The sequence below is a fragment of the Ruditapes philippinarum genome, unplaced genomic scaffold, assembly GCF_026571515.1.
Source record: "Ruditapes philippinarum isolate M1 unplaced genomic scaffold, ASM2657151v2 ctg2927_1_1_1_1, whole genome shotgun sequence".
Classification (NCBI taxonomy): domain Eukaryota; kingdom Metazoa; phylum Mollusca; class Bivalvia; order Venerida; family Veneridae; genus Ruditapes; species Ruditapes philippinarum.
Window position 1 is genome coordinate 370,257 of NW_026866518.1, and position 18,514 is coordinate 388,770.

The 18,514-nt window shown below is 31.1% G+C and overlaps 1 protein-coding gene across 15 annotated transcripts in view; it reads right to left on the bottom strand.

The window, feature by feature from the left end:
• The window catches only part of LOC132732739 (trichohyalin-like), a 68,874-nt gene that overhangs the window by 35,745 nt on the left and 14,615 nt on the right, over nucleotides 1-18,514 (bottom strand). For 5 of the 15 annotated variants that reach the window (XM_060719240.1, XM_060719229.1, XM_060719228.1 and 2 more), the window contains exons 4-9: nucleotides 17,074-17,115; nucleotides 11,108-11,208; nucleotides 10,110-10,316; nucleotides 7,233-7,292; nucleotides 6,912-6,954; nucleotides 6,045-6,074 (exon numbers count right to left, since the gene is read on the bottom strand). In XM_060719240.1, the coding sequence (XP_060575223.1) occupies nucleotides 6,045-6,074; nucleotides 6,912-6,954; nucleotides 7,233-7,292; nucleotides 10,110-10,316; nucleotides 11,108-11,208; nucleotides 17,074-17,115 (483 nt within the window). Of the gene's footprint in view, nucleotides 1-6,044; nucleotides 6,075-6,911; nucleotides 6,955-7,232; nucleotides 7,293-8,712; nucleotides 9,226-10,109; nucleotides 10,317-11,107; nucleotides 11,209-17,073; nucleotides 17,116-18,514 lie in introns of those variants that run through there. The other 10 variants (XM_060719241.1, XM_060719230.1, XM_060719233.1 and 7 more) reach the window with 9 other exon arrangements.

Below are 18,514 nucleotides of genomic sequence, written 5' to 3' on the forward strand. Positions count from 1 at the left end.
TTTTTACTATATGCATATAGGGAAAATCAATGACCCCTGGGGCGGGGCCAATTTTGACCCCAGGGCTTTTATTTCAACAAACTTGGTAGACACCATTAGAAGATGTTTCATGCTAAATATCTTAGCTCTAGCTCTTTGGGTTCTTTAAAAGAAATTTTTTAAAGTTTTTACTATATGCATATAGGGAAAATCAATGACCCCCTGGGGCGGGGCCAATTTTGACCCCAGGGCTTTTATTTGAACAAACTTGGTAGACACCCATTAGAAGATGTTTCATGCTCAAATATCTTAAGCTCTAGCTCTTTGGGTTTCTTTAAAAGAAGATTTTTTAAGTTTTTACTATATGCATATAGGGAAAAATCAATGACCCCCTGGGGCGGGGCCAATTTTGACCCCAGGGCTTTTATTTGAACAAACTTGGTAGACATCCATTAGAACATGTTTCATGCCAAATATCTAAGCTCTAGCTCTTTGGGTTTTTTAGAAGAAGATTTTTTAAGTTTTACTATATGCATATAGGGAAAATCAATGACCCCCTGGAGCGGGGCCAATTTTGACCCCAGTGCTTTTATTTGAACAAACTTGGTAGACACCCATTAGAAGATGTTTCATGCTAAATATCTTAGCTCTAGCTCTTTGGGTTCTTTAAAAGAAGATTTTTTTAAGTTTTTACTATATGCATAAGGGAAAATCAATGACCCCCTGGGGCGGGGCCAATTTTGACCCCAGGGCTTTTATTTGAACAAACTTGGTAGACACCCATTAGAAGATGTTTCATGCCAAATATCTAAGCTCTAGCTCTTTGGGTTTTTTAGAAGAAGATGTTTAAAGTTTTTTCTTTTGGTTGCCATCGCAACCAGAGTTCTGCATGAAATGGAATTCTTTGAACAACTTTGTTAAGGCTTCACACAAGGAACATCCCTGTGAAGTTTCATTATGATCTGCCTTATGGTTTCAGAGGAGATGTCGTTTGAAAAGTGTGAACGGACGACGTACAACGGACGACGGACAACAGACGATGGACGAAGAGTGATCCTAATAGCTCACCCTGAGCATATGCTCAGGTGAGCTAATAAAGTGATTGTTGTAGAACTATTTTTAAAAAAAATACAGCCAAGATTAATGAAAAATTTGTAATAAAATTCTGCTCAAGATATTGACTTTCATGATCACTTTATAATTACATATAATACCTTTCTTTTATATCATACTAAAATCTACCTATTCATTATTCATTTACTTAATGAACGATATCTAGTCATTGTTTTACAAATAAAAGTGCAATACCTTGCCATTACCATCACTAAAGGTGCAATACTTTGCCATTATCATGACTAAAGGAGTAATACCTTGCCATTATCATCACTAAAGGTGTAATTCCTAGCCATTATCATGACTAAAGGAGTAATGTTTTGCCATTATCATGACTAAAGGTGCAATACCTTGTCATTATCATGACTAAAGGTGTAATACCTAGCCATTATCATGACTAAAGGAGTAATACCTTGCCATTATCATCACTAAAGGTATAATTCCTAGCCATTATCATGACTAAAAGAGTAATGTTTTGCCATTATCATGACTATAGGTGCAATACCTTGCCATTATCATGACTAAAGGTGTAATTCCTAGCCATTATCATGACTAAAGGAGTAATGTTTTTGCCATTATAATGACTAAATTTGGGTTTTGCGGCCCTGGACCCCCTTTTTTTCTATTCCCGTCCCCTTTTTTTGGCCATTATCAAAAAAAATTTTTGAAGAAAAATAAATTTTTTTTCTTTTTGACTGAAAAAACAAGAAAAAAAAACCAGAATTTTTTTTTTTTTAAATTTTTTTTTTTTGACAAACCCCCTTTGATAAACCCTTGGGGGTTTTTGGGGGGAATTAAAGTGAAAAAGACCCGGAAACAGTCTGTTTTCCAAAAAAAAAACCCAAAAAAAAACTACAAAAATTTTGGGGGAAAAAAAAAGCCCCTTTAAAAGAAATGGGTTAAAAAGGCCCAAAAAAGCCGGGGAAAAAAGCCAAACCCCGGTTTTCCGCCATTTTTTTGAGGGTTTTAAAGTTTGGAAAAAGAAAGGTTTAAAACCCTCTCAAAACCCTTTTTTCCAAAGGAGGAAAGTTTTTATTTATTCTAATTTTCAAATTATTTTCTTGTAAATTTAGTATTTTTTTGGTTTTGATATTGTTTTTGCAAATAAATTTTTTTATCATATCGGGAAAAAAATACCATTTTTTTGACTTTTTTTTGGGTAAAATTTCCCTATTTCGCAAAAACAAACTTTGAAAAAAAATAAATTTGGCCCCCAAAAATAATGGGGGAAAAAGGAATTTTTTCCCCCCCCCTTGGGAAAAGCTTTTCATTTTAATTTTTTTGGGGGCCCTAAAAAACATTTTTTTTCAATGAAGATTTTTTCCCTTATTTTTGGAAAAAGAAAAGGGAAAATTTTTTTCAATTAAAGCAAAAAAATAAGGGGAAAAAGGGAAAGTAAAAAGAAAAAGTTTTTTTTTAAAATTTTTAAATTTTTTTTGAAAATTTGGGGTTTTTTTTTTTAAAAAAAAAATTTTCCCTGGCCCATGTATGGTTCCCCAAAAGTTTAAAAACTCTGGAAACCACAAACCCCTTAAAACCCAAACGGCATTAAACCACCCCCGTTTTTATGTCCCATGCCCAAATTTTTAAAAGTGTGGGTTTCCAATTTTTTTTTCCCTGTTTTTAATTCTTTAAAATTTTTTACATTTTAAAAAATTTTTTAAGGGAAACGGGGAAAAGGAAAATTCCCACCCAGCCCCGGTTTACTTTTTTTATTGCTTTGTGGAAAAACTTAAGAAATCTTCGTGACCCGGCATTTTCCCAAAATGAATTATAAAGAAAAGAAAAAAAGGAAAAGAAAAAATTTTTCTAACAATTTGTAAATTTTCTAGAAAGCCCCCAGAATTTTAAGGAAATTACTAGCAAGGGCCCCTCCGGGGGCCAAATACAAAACAGGCCCCGAAAAACCTGTAAGTGCCCGAACAGGAAAAAATTGTTTTTTGGGGTTTTCGGAAAAAATTTTGGGAAAAATGAAAAATTTCAGAAAACCCCCGTTTTAAAGCAGTGGGGTTTTTTTAAAAATTGGGAAATTGTTTGGGAAAAGCCCAAGGGAAAAAAACAACATTTCAATCTTTTAAAGTGAACCCCAAATTTTAAAAAATTTTCCCCAAAAATGAAAAGGCGGAAAGTTTTTATTCCAAATTTTTTGGTTAAAGACCCAAAAAAACTTTTTAAAAAGGGGGGTTTAAAAAAAACCAAAAAAAGGGTTTGGGGCAAAAAAAACATTAAAACCCCTTTTTCCCTTTTTTTGATAAGAAAAAAAAAACAAGGGGGGTATCGAAATTAAAACGAAATTCCCCTTTTGGGGAAAAGGGGTGGGGTAAAATTTTTTTAAAAAGGTTTCCCAATTAAAGAAAACCCAAAAAAATTAAACTTGGGCCCAAATTTTTTGGTAAAAAAACGAAAAAAAAAACAAAGAAAAAAGGGGGAAAAATTTTTCAGTGGCCCCCCGAAGGCAATTTCAAAAAAATCCCCTGGGAAACGCACCGGGGGGCCCCAACAACCCTTTTTTATTAAGCTGGGCGGGTTTTCCCAAAGAGTTAAAAAATGGAAAAACGTACAAGGAAAAACCCCTAAAATGGGGCCAAAGGTTGGGGGTTTGAAAATTTTAAACGACCCTCATGTGACCAAATTTTAAAAAAGGGGTAAATTTTAAAAGTTTTTCGATTTCCAAAAAACAAAAAGGGGCTTTATAACAGTGAAAAAAAGCGGTGGGAAAAATTTGGAAAAAAAAAAAATTTTTCTTTTTGGGGTTTTTGGAAAAAAAACCCAAAAAAAAAATTAAAAAAAGGGGAAAAGTCCCCCAAAACAGAAAAAAACTTTTTAAAAAAATGCCCCAAAACTTTTTTTCCAAAAAATTTTTGTATTTTCTTTGGTTTTAAAAAACTGACCAAATTTTTTTATTTCATTGGGTTTTTCATTTTTTGGGATTTTTGTTTTTTTGGCCCCAAAATTTTTCTCGATTTTTCAGCCTAAAAGAAATTTAATTTTTTGATTTAAATAAAATTTTTGTACCTTGCCCTTTTTTGTTTTTTTTTTTTTTTTCAGGGTTAAAATTGCTAAAGGGTTAAAAATTTTCAAAAAATGAAAAAAAAATACCATAGTCCGGGGGTTTTGGGGGATAAATTTCGGTTATTGGAAATTTTACTTGGGAAAAAAATTTACATAAAAAAGCGCTTTAAGAAACCCATAGGTTAAAAAACCCCTTTTAAGCCAATTAAATTTTTCCCCCTTTTTTACCAAAAATAAAGTTTGGGCCCGCAAGTGGAAAATTAATTTAACCCAAATTTTTCTGTGGGTTTAAACCACTTTTCTATTTAGCCTCTTTTAAAAATAATAGGGGATAGCAAATAAAGAATTTTTCGTAAATTTTAAAAACAGGGGGGAAAAAAAAAATTTTTTTTTCCCAAGAAACCCCGTGGGGAAAAATGGCCCAAAATTTTGGGCCCCCAATTTTAAAAATGAAAAAAACAAATTTTTCTATGAAAACCCCAAAAAATTTTTCCAAAAAAGATTAAAACTTAAAAAACTTGAAGTTTCCCAAAAAGGTTTTATCAAAATTTAAAACCCCCAAAAAACCAAAAAACCCCGGCCTCAATAATTTTTTTAAGGTTTCCCAAAAACCAAAAACCATTTCAAAAATGCATTGAGTACGTCCCCCCGTATGAAAAAAAATTCCCCAAATTTCCGGGAAAACCTTTTATATATTTTTAAAAGAGGTTTTTTTTGGGGGAGGGGGTTTATTTTTAACTAAATTTTGGGAAATTAAAAATGTTTTAAAAAGTTTTAATTTTTTTTTAAACTTGGGGGGGAATTTTTTGTTTTGAAAAAAATGATTTAAAAGAAAATTTTTAAAACGAAAAAAAAAATTGGGGTGAAAACCACTTTTTTTCGTTTTTTGATTTTTTAACCCATACATTTTTTGTTAAAAAAATGGCCTATTTTTTAAGAATTTGAAGTACCGTAAAATTCCTAATAAACGCCCCTGGGGGCTTAACATTTTCCAAAAGGGGGGCTATTATTACAACACAGTTTTTCCTAAATAAAAAAATCACTGTTAATGCTTTTAGTGTTAGCAAGTGTTGGTAATGACATTAAAAAATGTTAAGGTTTTAAAGTTCATATACATATTTGTGTTTACTATAAAATACTATGGATTCTGAATGATTTGAATAAAATGATGGCTTAAATTATTAGTTCAGTACTGATGAGTAGATTGTTTTCCCTTTCAAAAAGCCTGGGGGGAGGGGCCTTTATTAGGGGAGGGGCGTTTATTAGGAATTTTACGGTACCTTTATTTTCATTGAAAAAAATTAACAGAAACGATGTAAGGAATTTCATGTTATTATGTATTGTACTCAACAATAAAAAGAAAAACATAATCCAGAAGTAAAAACAAGAATTCATTTAGGTATGTATAAGTTATCTGCCCTTGAAATGACCTCAAATAAGTAGAAAAGCCTGATTTAGGGGCAGATAACTCAAAAATGAGAACGGTGACACCAATTTCTTTTTCGCTTAAAATGTTTCTGTTATCATATTCTAACAACATGCCAAGTTTAAATTGAAAATGACTATTGAACAGTTTTAATTTTGCCTATATGTCTACATGAAAACTCCCGAAAACGTCCTTAAAAAAGCAATGATGTCAAGGGAGGCAACTTAGTTAAAGGCCCAGAAATCACATTTATATTCATATCTAAAAGTGCAATATTTCATTTATGGTTATCACTGCTAATATTAAAATCTAACAAATACAAAACATTGAATAAAATTGCTGCAACTAGCTAGCCTTCCCATTACTTTAACCATTCCATTATTGAAACAAACAAATTATTGAATTTCATAAACCCTGCTACCAGAACTAAAATTGTTATTATGTGCCATGTGTATTTAGTATGCCATTCAATAAAAGATGCTCTTGTAATGTAATTCAATTGAATTTAAGTTACCTCTTTGTCCGTAAACCTTTCGAATATGACCTAAATACATAATGTAAAGAATGTGGACCTGATCAACATGCATCATCAATCTTTGGTTTATTTAGAAAGACAGTTTTTTCTTAAATTAGCGAGAAACAAACATAATTGTTTCAAGTTTTCTGACTGGCATTTTATCCTGTTGCATCTAACATTTTTATGTAAAAAAAGTTTCTTCAGTAAAATACCATAAAAGGCACATTAAGCCTCAGAATTTTTTTTTTCTGTAGAAAGGACAATGTGTTTTATAATTCTATGTTACAGGATTTAAAAAAAATGTAAGATGCTTATCACCTGAAGATAATAGCAATGAATGTGAAATAATTTGTGAACAAAGTGGTATTTTGATTTCCAAATAAAATACTTAGTTATACTATAGCTGTGCTAAACGCCAGAATTTCAAAAGATGGATCTGCATTATGGCAAATCAGTATGGGTATCTCTTTGGTTAATTAACAAATCACCAAAAATGAAATACTTTTTAACCTGACCATACCAATTTTTTAAAGAGGATTCATATCATATTTGAATTGATTTCATTTGAAGAAGACATATGAGCTGCGTCATGACAAAACCAACATAGTGTGTTTGCTACCAGCATGGATCCAGACCAGCCTGCGCATCCGTGGAGTCTGATCAGGATCCATGCTGTTTGCTTACCAACTCTATTTCAAGTAGAGAACAGCATGGATCCTGATCAGACTGCGCAGATGCGCAGGCTGGTCTAGATCTATGCTGGTCGCAAACGCACTATGTTGGTTTTGTCGTGACGCGGCTCATATTGAGAATGATATTAAACACAATTATGATCAACATGAAATGAGTCAAGTTCATACTCACTCTTCTTCCGAGCCGGTTCCTGATTTTGATCTCTTTGAACGAGCTAAAATATAAACAACATTACCATTAATTTCTATTCCTTTATACAATAGTGATATACTTTTATATATACATGTAATTACAAGTTTTAGAGATACTTAGGGTGGCTCGCATTATATGGGATAAGTATTTACTCATTAAGTTCTTTCTGAAATCCTTTCAATAGTTTAAACATTTCTTTGGGAAATAAAATCTAAGAGAATGTCAAAAAGTATATTATAAAGTGTAATCTTCTAAAAAAAGAAAAATGATAAATCCCCATATTTCGCAACTGTAACTTACATTTTCTGCCAGATCTGCCAGATCGATAAGATTTAACTTCTGATGTATTTTCTTCATCAACTTATAAAATGGAAAATTTTAGATGAATTATGATAAAATACACTTTAACAATTAAAAACAGCCTTTATTGTGCTCTGAAAGTTACTTGAAAGTATATTTTGAGTAACTTGATAAATATGATAAATTTTGATAATTAACCCTTTACCACATATATACGCGAAACAACGCACTTTCGACCCCCTCCCCCTTTTTTAAGGCCTCAAATAGTGAAAAAATGTCCTATTTGGACCCCAAACATAAGTTTTCGTTTGAGAAATGTTGCTTAAAAAATTGAGCACTTTTTCGGCGCCGCCCCCCATCCAAAAGATACATCAGGGGGTTGCCAGAAGGGGGATGTGCCCCCTTCTGTTAGGGGGGTTTGATGGGGGGCGGAGTCCCCCTCATCGCCAAGAAAATTTTGGACTTGTGAGAGGGTAAAAATGACCCCAGGTCGATCATAATGTAACGTTTAACCAACGCTGAAAAGCCTTTGACTCTATCTCAATCCCTTGAACAGTTGCAGCACTTTGAAATAAATTTTGATGGAAAAAATCGAGGCAAAATAGTGATTTTTGGCAATTTTGAGATGTCCCCTCGTTGCCATGGTAACAGGAAATTAAAGACTGAGCATGTAGTTACAAAGGCAATGGTCCAGTCAACATTTGTCCCAAGTTTGATTAGTATTGAAGCATTTTTCATAGTTTCATAGCAGTTTGAACTTGTAACAGGAGGCTTTTCAGTGAAAACGGCCATTTTTCACAATATGCTCATGGGGGAAAGGGTTAAAAAAAGAATTTCACTTCAATTGTAGCAAATAGCTTGTTCTGTATGAAAAAATTATAGTTTTTTTTAGTAAAATGGTTGAACTTCATCTTTGTTCATTTTTTTTTATACCAGTTAACCACAATTTTAAGATTTAATTGCTCAAAATTGTTGAAATTATGCATATTAAGGTATCACTATTTAGTTACTTAATAAGTTGGAATATTTTAATATGAGATAAGATTATTGAAGCAATTTTAAACTTATACAGCAAGACAATAATTTGTTAATCCTAACAGATTGGAAAAACAAATACAAAAAAATGTGCTATCTCAAGATGTCATATAAATTAAAGTAAGAAAAAAACCCATTTCATTTAGACAAAATTAAACATAAAACATATAAAAACCTTGACCACTTTATATTGTATAATGAAGTAAATATTTAAATAGTAAACTTTATTAAGAAAACCATATCCCATGCAACACGTTTTGAGAAAATTTACAAAGTGCTATGTCAATACAAAAATCATGCAAGTGCAATAAAAAACTGCAAAAAATTACACAACGTTGAAAAATTCAATTGCAGGAGATAACCTCGTTCTTGTCAATTTATCTGTTGATAAAATGATGTTCCTTTTCTTATTACCCTAAACTTTCAAAATGATTACTATACAAACCTGTTTCATCAGTGATTTCTTGTCTTACATTCTCTAAATCATCTTCCACAGGGGATGGTTTTCCTATTCCAACAACCTCTAGATCTTCACCATTCACATCTGCTGATATCACTGACTCTGGCTGTTCTTGGGTTTCTTCACTTACTTCTCTGTTTTCTTCATATTGTTCCGATATTGCTGAAACCTGTTCTCCACTGTCAAAAGCTTCTGTACCTGTGACATCATCAGTATCTTCTACAACTTCATTTGTTTCTGCATCATCTTTACATTCAATCTTGCTATTTTCAACAATGTCATCTTTTATTCCTGGTTCAATTTGTTTTACCTCTTGTTTTTCAGTCTGACCAGTCAGTATGACCTTAATCAACTCCTCATCCATTGATGATCCAGAGTCAGAATATCTATCATTGTCATGTCTGCTTCATCTCCTTCAGCAAGTTCTTCTATCTGTTTTACTTCAGCATTACATTCAGCAATATTGTCCAAAACATACTCTTCCTGATCTATCACAGCTGTTTCTATATTGTCTTCAATATCAACATGTTGAACTGTATCAGTGTCTGCATTATCTATTACATCTTCAACCATTTTATTTAATTTGTTCCTAGCATCAACATCATCAATAATATAGCTTTTTTCATTGGGCTCTTCACCATCTGCTGGCCAGTCAGAATCATAATTTGAATTTGGTGGCCAATGCCCATTGTTATTATTATACGCTGCCCAATCAGGATGTAGAAAATCTGGACCATTTATAAATCTGTTTGCTGTATGAGCAACTGGAGAATTTTCATGTCTAACATTGGCTATATGGTTCATATTGCCTCCATTCTTTTTGAAATGCACATTATTTTCAGACTTGCGCCTCATGCTATTATGAGCTCTTACAAGACCTTTATCTGGATCATAACAATAAGTGTTTCTTCTTTTATAGAGGCCTTTAAATTTCTCTTGACTTACATGTGGTTTCTGAGGTGAGTGAATGGATTGCAAGGTAATGATGCTTGGTGTATGTGTACTTGTTGACCCAGAATAAGAACTGTCAGACTTGTAACTATTAGGTCTTGAATTAACTTTAACCTCAACTTTATCTAAGTGCTCTTTCTTATCAATTTCAATATCAATAATACTGGAGCTTTGTGATTCATGTATTCCTTCATCAAGCTGTTGTTCATGATGAGTTAAATGTTTAGCTTCAGTAACTTTAACTGCCCAACTTGAAGTGTCAGGTCCTTGCTCATAATCACTTACTACAGAATTATTTCTTTTAAAAATGCTACTTTCCCCTAGTTCTTCTTCTATTTGAGTCATTCTTTGACTTAATGAGTCCCCATCACCTTTAGAATTGACCTTAACCTCACCTGCACGCTGACCTTCACCTTTGCGTGCAATTCTACCTTTATATAATTGAGAGTTATTAGTAAGAAATGAGCGTTCTTTCCCCCTACGTTTTCCTCCATCAGAATCAGTGTCATCATGACGTGCGTCCAAGAGAGAATCATCCATTGATTCTGCAGGTGTCCATACTGGTCTACAGATAGTTGCTGAGGTAACCTGACCAGCGTCACTTTCCAAAATATCATCATCATCATCATTGACTGAAACTACATGCAGTTTATAATCTATGTTTAGACAAAGTTAATTAATATAATGGCAAATGGTTAAACACAACACATACATAGCAGTGCTTCAAATCATTGTTATCAAAAAATGACAACATATTTAGTTGACAACAAAATGTTGAAGCAACTCGTCTGCTGAAAAAACAATATCAATTGTATTCATATGTACATAAAATTGCTTAAAATCTATTTAATTAAATATACATCTACATTATCACACTACATGCACTTTTAGTGTCTGTGAAACATGCACAATCATTTTCAAACATTGTGTGAAACAATAATTTAATTTTTTAGTTTTACAACATCGATACATTTTGTGTATTGAACTCAACTGTTATATTCTGTATGAAAACCATGTATTAGTGTAAGCTATCTCTTTTCATATATTCACATTTTATATATTTCACTATATCAAGTATGATTGGACCAAAGTTTAGATACATGGCAGTAACTGCCGTGTAATGAAAAATTAACAATCTAATAAGTAATTTAGTGGCGGCATGGCCGAGTGGTTAACGCATCGGACTAGTAATCTAATGACCGCTAGCCACATTAGTTCAAACCCTGTCAGGGGCAAGTTGTTATTTCTTTGAGCAAGAAACTTAACACTCATTTCTCAGTACTGGTTGGATCCAGGAAAGGATTCGAAAGATTGTCTATAAGCTTATAGCTTCCTCCACAATGGAATAAAATAAATTCTGTATAAACCAACAATCTAATAGTCCAATCCTACCAAACAGCTATCTGAGCCGAGCCAAACATTAACTTACCTGTTGAAGAGGGACGTCCTAGATAACTGCCTGATCGTATAGAAGCGCAAAGTTTTTTTGCAGACAATACCTGGTAGGATGATCTAGGTGTCGATGGGGGCCTGTAACCATGGAAACAAAATAAAACAAATTATTATTTATAAAAAAAATATTATACATGTACACTATGATGACGAAATTCGTAGTTAGTGTAGTTTTGTAAATTTAGACAAGTTCAATTGTTATGAAATCTTGTACAGTACTAGGGGAATCTAACTATTTTGAACTAATCAAGACCTAAGTTCTTCAAAGGTACAGAATCATGATAAGCCAGATTATCCTTCTTATAAGCATAATGAATCAAACTTACAGATTTATATCTGTTATAATAGGTGAATATTCACCAGTTTAGTAAACAGACACACTTACTAATGAAAAGGTTAGATCAGGGCACTTTTTTTAAATACAGGTTATTAGTTCAACTAAAACTTGACCAGTTTTAAACAGTATTTTGTATAGTCAAGGTTTGATTTGTAGCCAGAAAGTTGTCATGAAAAAAAAAGAGAAATAAATGACAAGACAATTCATGATCGTCTAAAGGCTTTAAATAAAAAATTAAAAATACTGGTAACCAATAATATATGTAATACCCTGACAAAATTATAAAACATGTATCAAACTTTTTTACAAAAGTGAGACTTTCAACAAAAATAATTGATGAAAACAAATTCTATTGGTTTTTTTCTTTAACTTTAAACAAATTTATGGAATTTGAAATATCTTCTAAGTTAAGACATACTATTTATCCTATGTTACATCATTATAATGACCCATGTTATTTTCATTTTCTAAAAGCACATTTGATCGATTTTAAAATCAATATACTGAAGTGTTTATCAATATATAAGTTACACCCTATTGAATAAAAATTTAGTAAATGAAATTTTGAGACCTATGGATTTTGAGACCTATGGATACACTTGATTGTATTATGCAGAAGAAACATTAATTAACCTTTAGGTGTCATTCTACATAAATGGGGAGCTAAAACACTTGACTTTCAAAAGACTTTTAATCATTAACATCAATAAATTCCCAGATATCCTATAATTATATAACTAAGAAAATTTCTTTCAAGTTATGTAGCAGATGATATCTTTAAAAGACAAGTGCATTATTTTATAAAGATAAACAGTAAAAATTTAAACTACCTTGTTGTGCTAAAAATTTAAATATTGTATATAATAATTAAAACAAATTGATGATTTTGGCTCTTTTAATATCCTTTTTCAATTTTCTCATTTTTATTACAGGCACATAATATAATGTAATATTATCCATAATGCTAGGACCTGGTGTATCAGGCAAGTGGAATTGAAAATTTTATATTTAATCTCAAAAACAACAAAATTAACTTTTGACCAGACTTAATACAGTCAAACAATATACCGGTATAAATTGTTTTTAGATTTACATCAATTATCAACAGGTTTAAATAAAAAACATTTTGTTCTTAAATTTGATAGTGTCAGAATGCTGTCATTTACTTAATGTTAATTCTTTTCAATCAAGCATTTCTAATGAAAAATTTATTTCTTGAATAAATCAAGCACAGCCTTAAGTATGCAGGATGAGCTTTAAATAGAGACCACAGTGAAGGTCTGCTATATAGGTGTTTAAACTCATGACCTCAAGATAAATGGTGCAATGTTGTAACTGATAGAACACTATATATGTCATTATATTCAAGCCATATAATAGTCTCATTCATTCATTCAATATTTCCATTTAAAGGCACTCATGAGAAATAAAAAGGTTAAACTTTCTTAAGTGTTTTCTGATCATTTAAATAACTTATTGAAAAAAGAGAGAAGATTTTTGTGACATCTGAATAAACAGAAAATCTATTTAAACATTTGAAACTTCGATCACAAGGTTTAACATTTTAAACCTGTTTAAATAATTTTGCCATTAAATGTGAAATTATAGTGTTTTATAGCAGAAAAAACATTCAAATTTGCTGGCAAAGTTCCGACAGTGCAATTAGATCTATGTTTTATTTTCTTGCATTGATATTAACCACAATTATCATACACTTATTTAATATATTCCTGCATTTGAAATTCAAATGAAAATAGAAATGAACATACATAAGTTGATGTTTTTCTTTATTGAAGTCCTTGGATCATCTTATGCAATAATTATCATAAAGCACATGATTTATGAACACTTTCCACTTTTCAACTATATTGGGTGGCTTACATTATAATCTATAAAATAAACTGGATAACAAAAAGAAGTTCAAATGTTTTGCTGAGGGAAAATAACTCTGGTTTGATGTCATAACAATGGAAAAGTCAAGTGTTTTACAAAACCATTTCCAAAAAAAGAATAAAGGGATTTCATTATGCATTTTCTCCAATCTGAAACCTAAACATATTTCTAGGCTGAAGTTAAAACTCTCTCTCAAATTTCAGTAACGATATAGCTATCCTTTTAAACCAATGAAATATGCTGTTATTGACTTCTGTCAAGAATGGTGATGTCATAGGGTGTGAAAAATTATCTGCCATACCAAATCTTAATACCTGAAGACCATTGATTAATCTTCTTCAAAGCTGCCAGCATGCTACCTGCCAGGTTTTACATTTTTTCCCAAATTTCAAAAATAAATCTTAAAGCTAGACAATGACAAACACATCAGATTCTGTATAGATACAAAAAAGTTAACAAAAAGTGAGTTTGTATTTTAAAATATTGACTGACATACAAAAGTTATGATTGTATCATGTATGACAGATTTAACTAGATAACAAATATGTTTGAGATTGAACACTTTCTAAAGGAAAAATCCATTATAATATTCGGCTGATTGGAAAATCAATACACAATTATTGATCTAATCAATGTTAGGTAATTACCTGTCATTAAGTAGTTTAACAAGTCAATATGAAAAAAGGTGAAAAGGAAAATACAAAATGAATGAAAGAAATTGCCTGTCTGGAGAAACGTTTTAAATTGTTTGACAATCAATTCTGACACACCAGGAATTTATTGCTTTTTTGTTGTTGCATACTGTCAGCTATCATATTTATCAAAAACATTTATTTGTTGAATACTAATTCTTACAGCAGCTTGAGAAATAGATTTGTTAATTCTGCACTTTAATGAAACAGTTAAAATATTTGTAAATATTTGTACATAAATAGTTTAAATTTAGTTTACAGTGCTTTTTCTCCCTTAACCCTTTCCCCCATGAGCATATTGTGAAAAATGGCCATTCTCCTCTTACAAGTTCAAACTGCTATGAAACTATGAAAAATGCTTTAATACTAATCAAACTTGGCACAAATGTTGACTGGATCATTGCCTTTGTAACGACATGCTTAGTCTTAAATTTCCTGTTACCATGGCAACAAGGGGACATCTCAAAATTGCCAAAAATCACTATTTTGCCTGGATTTTTTCCATCAAAATTTATTTCAAAGTGCTGCAACTTCTCAAGGGATTGAGATAGAGTCAAAGGCTTTTCAGCGTTGGTTACACGTTACCTTAAGATCGACCTGGGGTCATTTTAAGCCTCTCACAAGTCCAAAATTTTCTTGGCGATGAGGGGGACTCCCCCCCCCCCTTCAAACCCCCCCCCAAACAGAAGGGGGCACATCCCTGGCAACCCCCTGATATATCTTTAACGAAAACATGTGTTTGGGGACGAAATAGGACATTTTTTCACTATTTCAGGCCTAAAAAAAGGGGGGGGGTCGAAAATGTGTTGTTTTGCGTATATATGAGGTAAAGGGTTAATTGGAAAGATGCCTAAGCCTCTTGATTTGGGAAAAATTATCAGTGACACTTAAATTGCTAATTTGGGTAGTAAAAGAGATGGTGTAAGTTTAGATTTTTGGAAAAACTGCATAATTAAAAAAAAAAGATTCATTTTACAGGCTCTGTTATATAAGGTGAAAAATTTAAACATATATTTTAGCTCAGTAGGAAAGAAAAGTTTAAGCTCAAGTGACAGCTGTCAAGTCAACAGCCTCACCAGGAACCAAACAGTACTGGAATCAAATGAGGAACCATGGTCATGACAAAGCAAGGCTCAAACCCAAGAGCCGTAGGTAATGACTCCTTAACCACTAGGTCATCTCTTCCATTTACATCAATACAACAACATGTTATTTCATGTCCTGCAAGGGAGTAAAGTTTAACAAGAGTAAACATGTTGATTATTTGGAACAGAAAAAGGTCCAAACAATTTATACAATCATGTGGTCATTCTTTGTTTGCAAAATTCCCCTTTTACTGTACGACAATAGAAGAAAAATAACAAATATATCTTAACAATTTGTCAAAGAATGCTTACATTAACTGTTAGGTATCAAAATATCTAAATAGATACAAATTTTGATACAGATCTCAAAGTATTTGGAGTACCTCACAAAACATCTATTTTATCAATAAACAGTCATCAATTTTTATGGAATGGTATTTATTCAATTAAAAGATGAAAAGTTGTTTATGTCAAGAAGTGACACAAGTCTTTTGTAAAAATGATAGGAGACAGAGAAAATAAATTAGGGTATGCATAAAACAAACATACTTTGTCTATCACTATATCAAAATTTTGATTTTTAAAATGCATTCATTATTTAAAGTAAATTTTCAGTCCCTGGCAGTTCAAATCATCAAGGTTGGAGTGTAATTATCTCTAAAGAAAGATAAGCCTATTGATAGTAAATATTTGCTAAATAAAAGGAGAAACAGAATTGAAATACATGTAGTGGATAAAGAGTAAAAAAATACAAATGTCAAATATAGTATAAAGGAGACTTGAGAGATTATTGAAAGAGAGGTCAAAGATAGTATATGTGACTATAAATACTGAAACAGAGGTCAAATATAGTATAAGAGGCGGAAATAATTTATTTGCTGAATCAGAGGTCAAATATTATACAAAAATTGAGTCTGAATTCTGAAACAGAGGTAAAATATAGTATAATGGGGTGATCAATAGATGCTGAAATAAAGGTCCAATATAGAATAAATAATTGAATAATACTGAAACAGAGGTCAAAGATAGTGTAAGAGTTGGAAATATTTTAGTTGCTGAATCAGAGGTCAAATATAGTACATGTACAAGAAGTGACTAAATGCTGACACGGATTATGAGTTGACTGAATTTGCTTAAACAGAAGTCAAATGTAGTATAAAAACTGACATATAAATGCTGAAATTGAGATAAAATACAGTATAAGGGGTGATCTACAGATGCTGAAACAGAGGTCAAATATAGTATAAAAGTGACTTAATGCTGAAACAGCGGTCAAATATAGTATAAGGGGTGATCAATAGATGCTGAAACAGAGGTCAAATATAGTAAAGGAAGTGACTGAATGCTGTAAAAACATTTCTATACAGAATATAACTGGTGACATAATGCTGAAATATATTCCTATATCAGCAGATACAATGTATCAAGCTTATCTTATATACAGCACTGCAAAGACATTTATAATGAAATTTATGTACTTTCATATGACTGAATCAATAGTAATTCAGGAAAGGGGAACCGGTAATCTCAAATTATGTAATAAAATTTCACAGTACAGATTTTAAAAAACAGACTTTCATTTTAGCTAATAAAAACATATACATTTGTATTACTAGACCAATTTACTTTGTCATTGTGGTTTGTTTTGGGCTTAAAAGGTTTATTCATAAAAATTGTGTGCAATAAGTGTTTTTCTTTTTATATATCGATAATTTATATTCAAAATCCATTAATTTGCAGTCAATCCCTTTCAACAATCTTTATGCAAGATTTCGTAGAAAACTATTAAATATATTTACATGATAAAAAAGTATTTGCAATGCTGTAGTACAGGTAGTAAAATCTGTGGAAAAGACAATACAAAATGATCTGTAATTTGCAATAATATCGACAAAGCTGCAAGTTCTAAAAATAATAGGATTTGTAAATTTCGTACCACACCGAATAAAACCTTTTCCTCAATAAACAATACCGGTAACTGAAATTGCATCCATACATTATTGTATTATACTATACATTAATCTTTTAACATACGTAACATATAAATATTATATACTAAATTAAATCTTTGCCTCTGAACCAGATGTACGAAAAATGTATTAAATATTCTAATAATTTTCTTACTGAGATAATTTTGCTTTTGTTCCTTTTAATCCTTTAATATCTTCTATACTTTCAAACGAGCAACTCATTACACTGTCTTCATCCGAATTAGAAGAATCGAACGATGTCCAGCATGATTGAAATATTTTTTGCATCTCATATTTTGATTTTAAATTACGTCTAAGAACATGTACTAGATTTAGTCTATTCACTTTTTTTGATAACGACGTAATATCCAAGTTCCTTTTGTTCTTCTCGAACTCAAAATTCAAGAAATTTCCTTGTGATTTGTGTTCATATTTATATCCTTTAAATGATTCAAATGAAGATCCTTTCAATGTTAAATCGAATGGCGGAGTTTTTAGACATCTTGAAACAATAGAAATATTTGATGGGCTAGAACCTCTAGATACATAGTTATCTATTTCATGACCCATCATTACTTATAAACTACAATGAACACTTTTGATTTTTCAAAACTGATACATTAACATCTTTATATTACTTCCAGGCATGAGTTGCTATTATTCATAGCATAATTTTCTATTTATCTAAAATAAACTACTCTTTCTATGAACGTTTTTTCACACATTTAATTTTTTTTCATAAAACACAAAATGAATAAAAGAAATAAAAGAAAATTTAAAGTATATGTCACTATAAGATTGTTCTAACTCAACATGATGGGAAATAACATGATCATGTATCTGGAAGGCTAAGTTCATGTTTTTCTCAGTATTTTGGTAGACGATTAAGTGATAAAAACATTATAGATTTTTTTCATTCAATACAATTATGCAAGAAATGAAAAATTTTATTGAATAGTTCTTGTTTATGGCTAATTCTTTTAACATTTATAAAATGTGATAAGTAATGTATCACTGGATATTGATAAAAAGTAAAATTTATTGATAACAGTTTTTTTAAATATCTTTTTTTTCCTTTGATGTTTTTCTTAGTTTTTGCATTATAAAATTACAAGAACCTACCAAGTTTAGCCTATGATAATGTCATTTTTGTAAAATAATGTTTACACAAATGAACTTAAAAAGACGTAAACTGCGTTGTTTTTTTTAAACAAGCCACTTTAAATTTATTCAAATACCATAAATAAAACCAGAATGTCAAACATATTGTTTTTATTTTTAAAGGCCCATTAAGCTTAAAAAAATGATATAACTTTTCTTTCTCAAAACTCTTTTATTTTTTGGTGCTGTGTTAATGTTTCAAAAAACGTTGCTTATTGACCAAATAATTTTATAAATGAACCATTT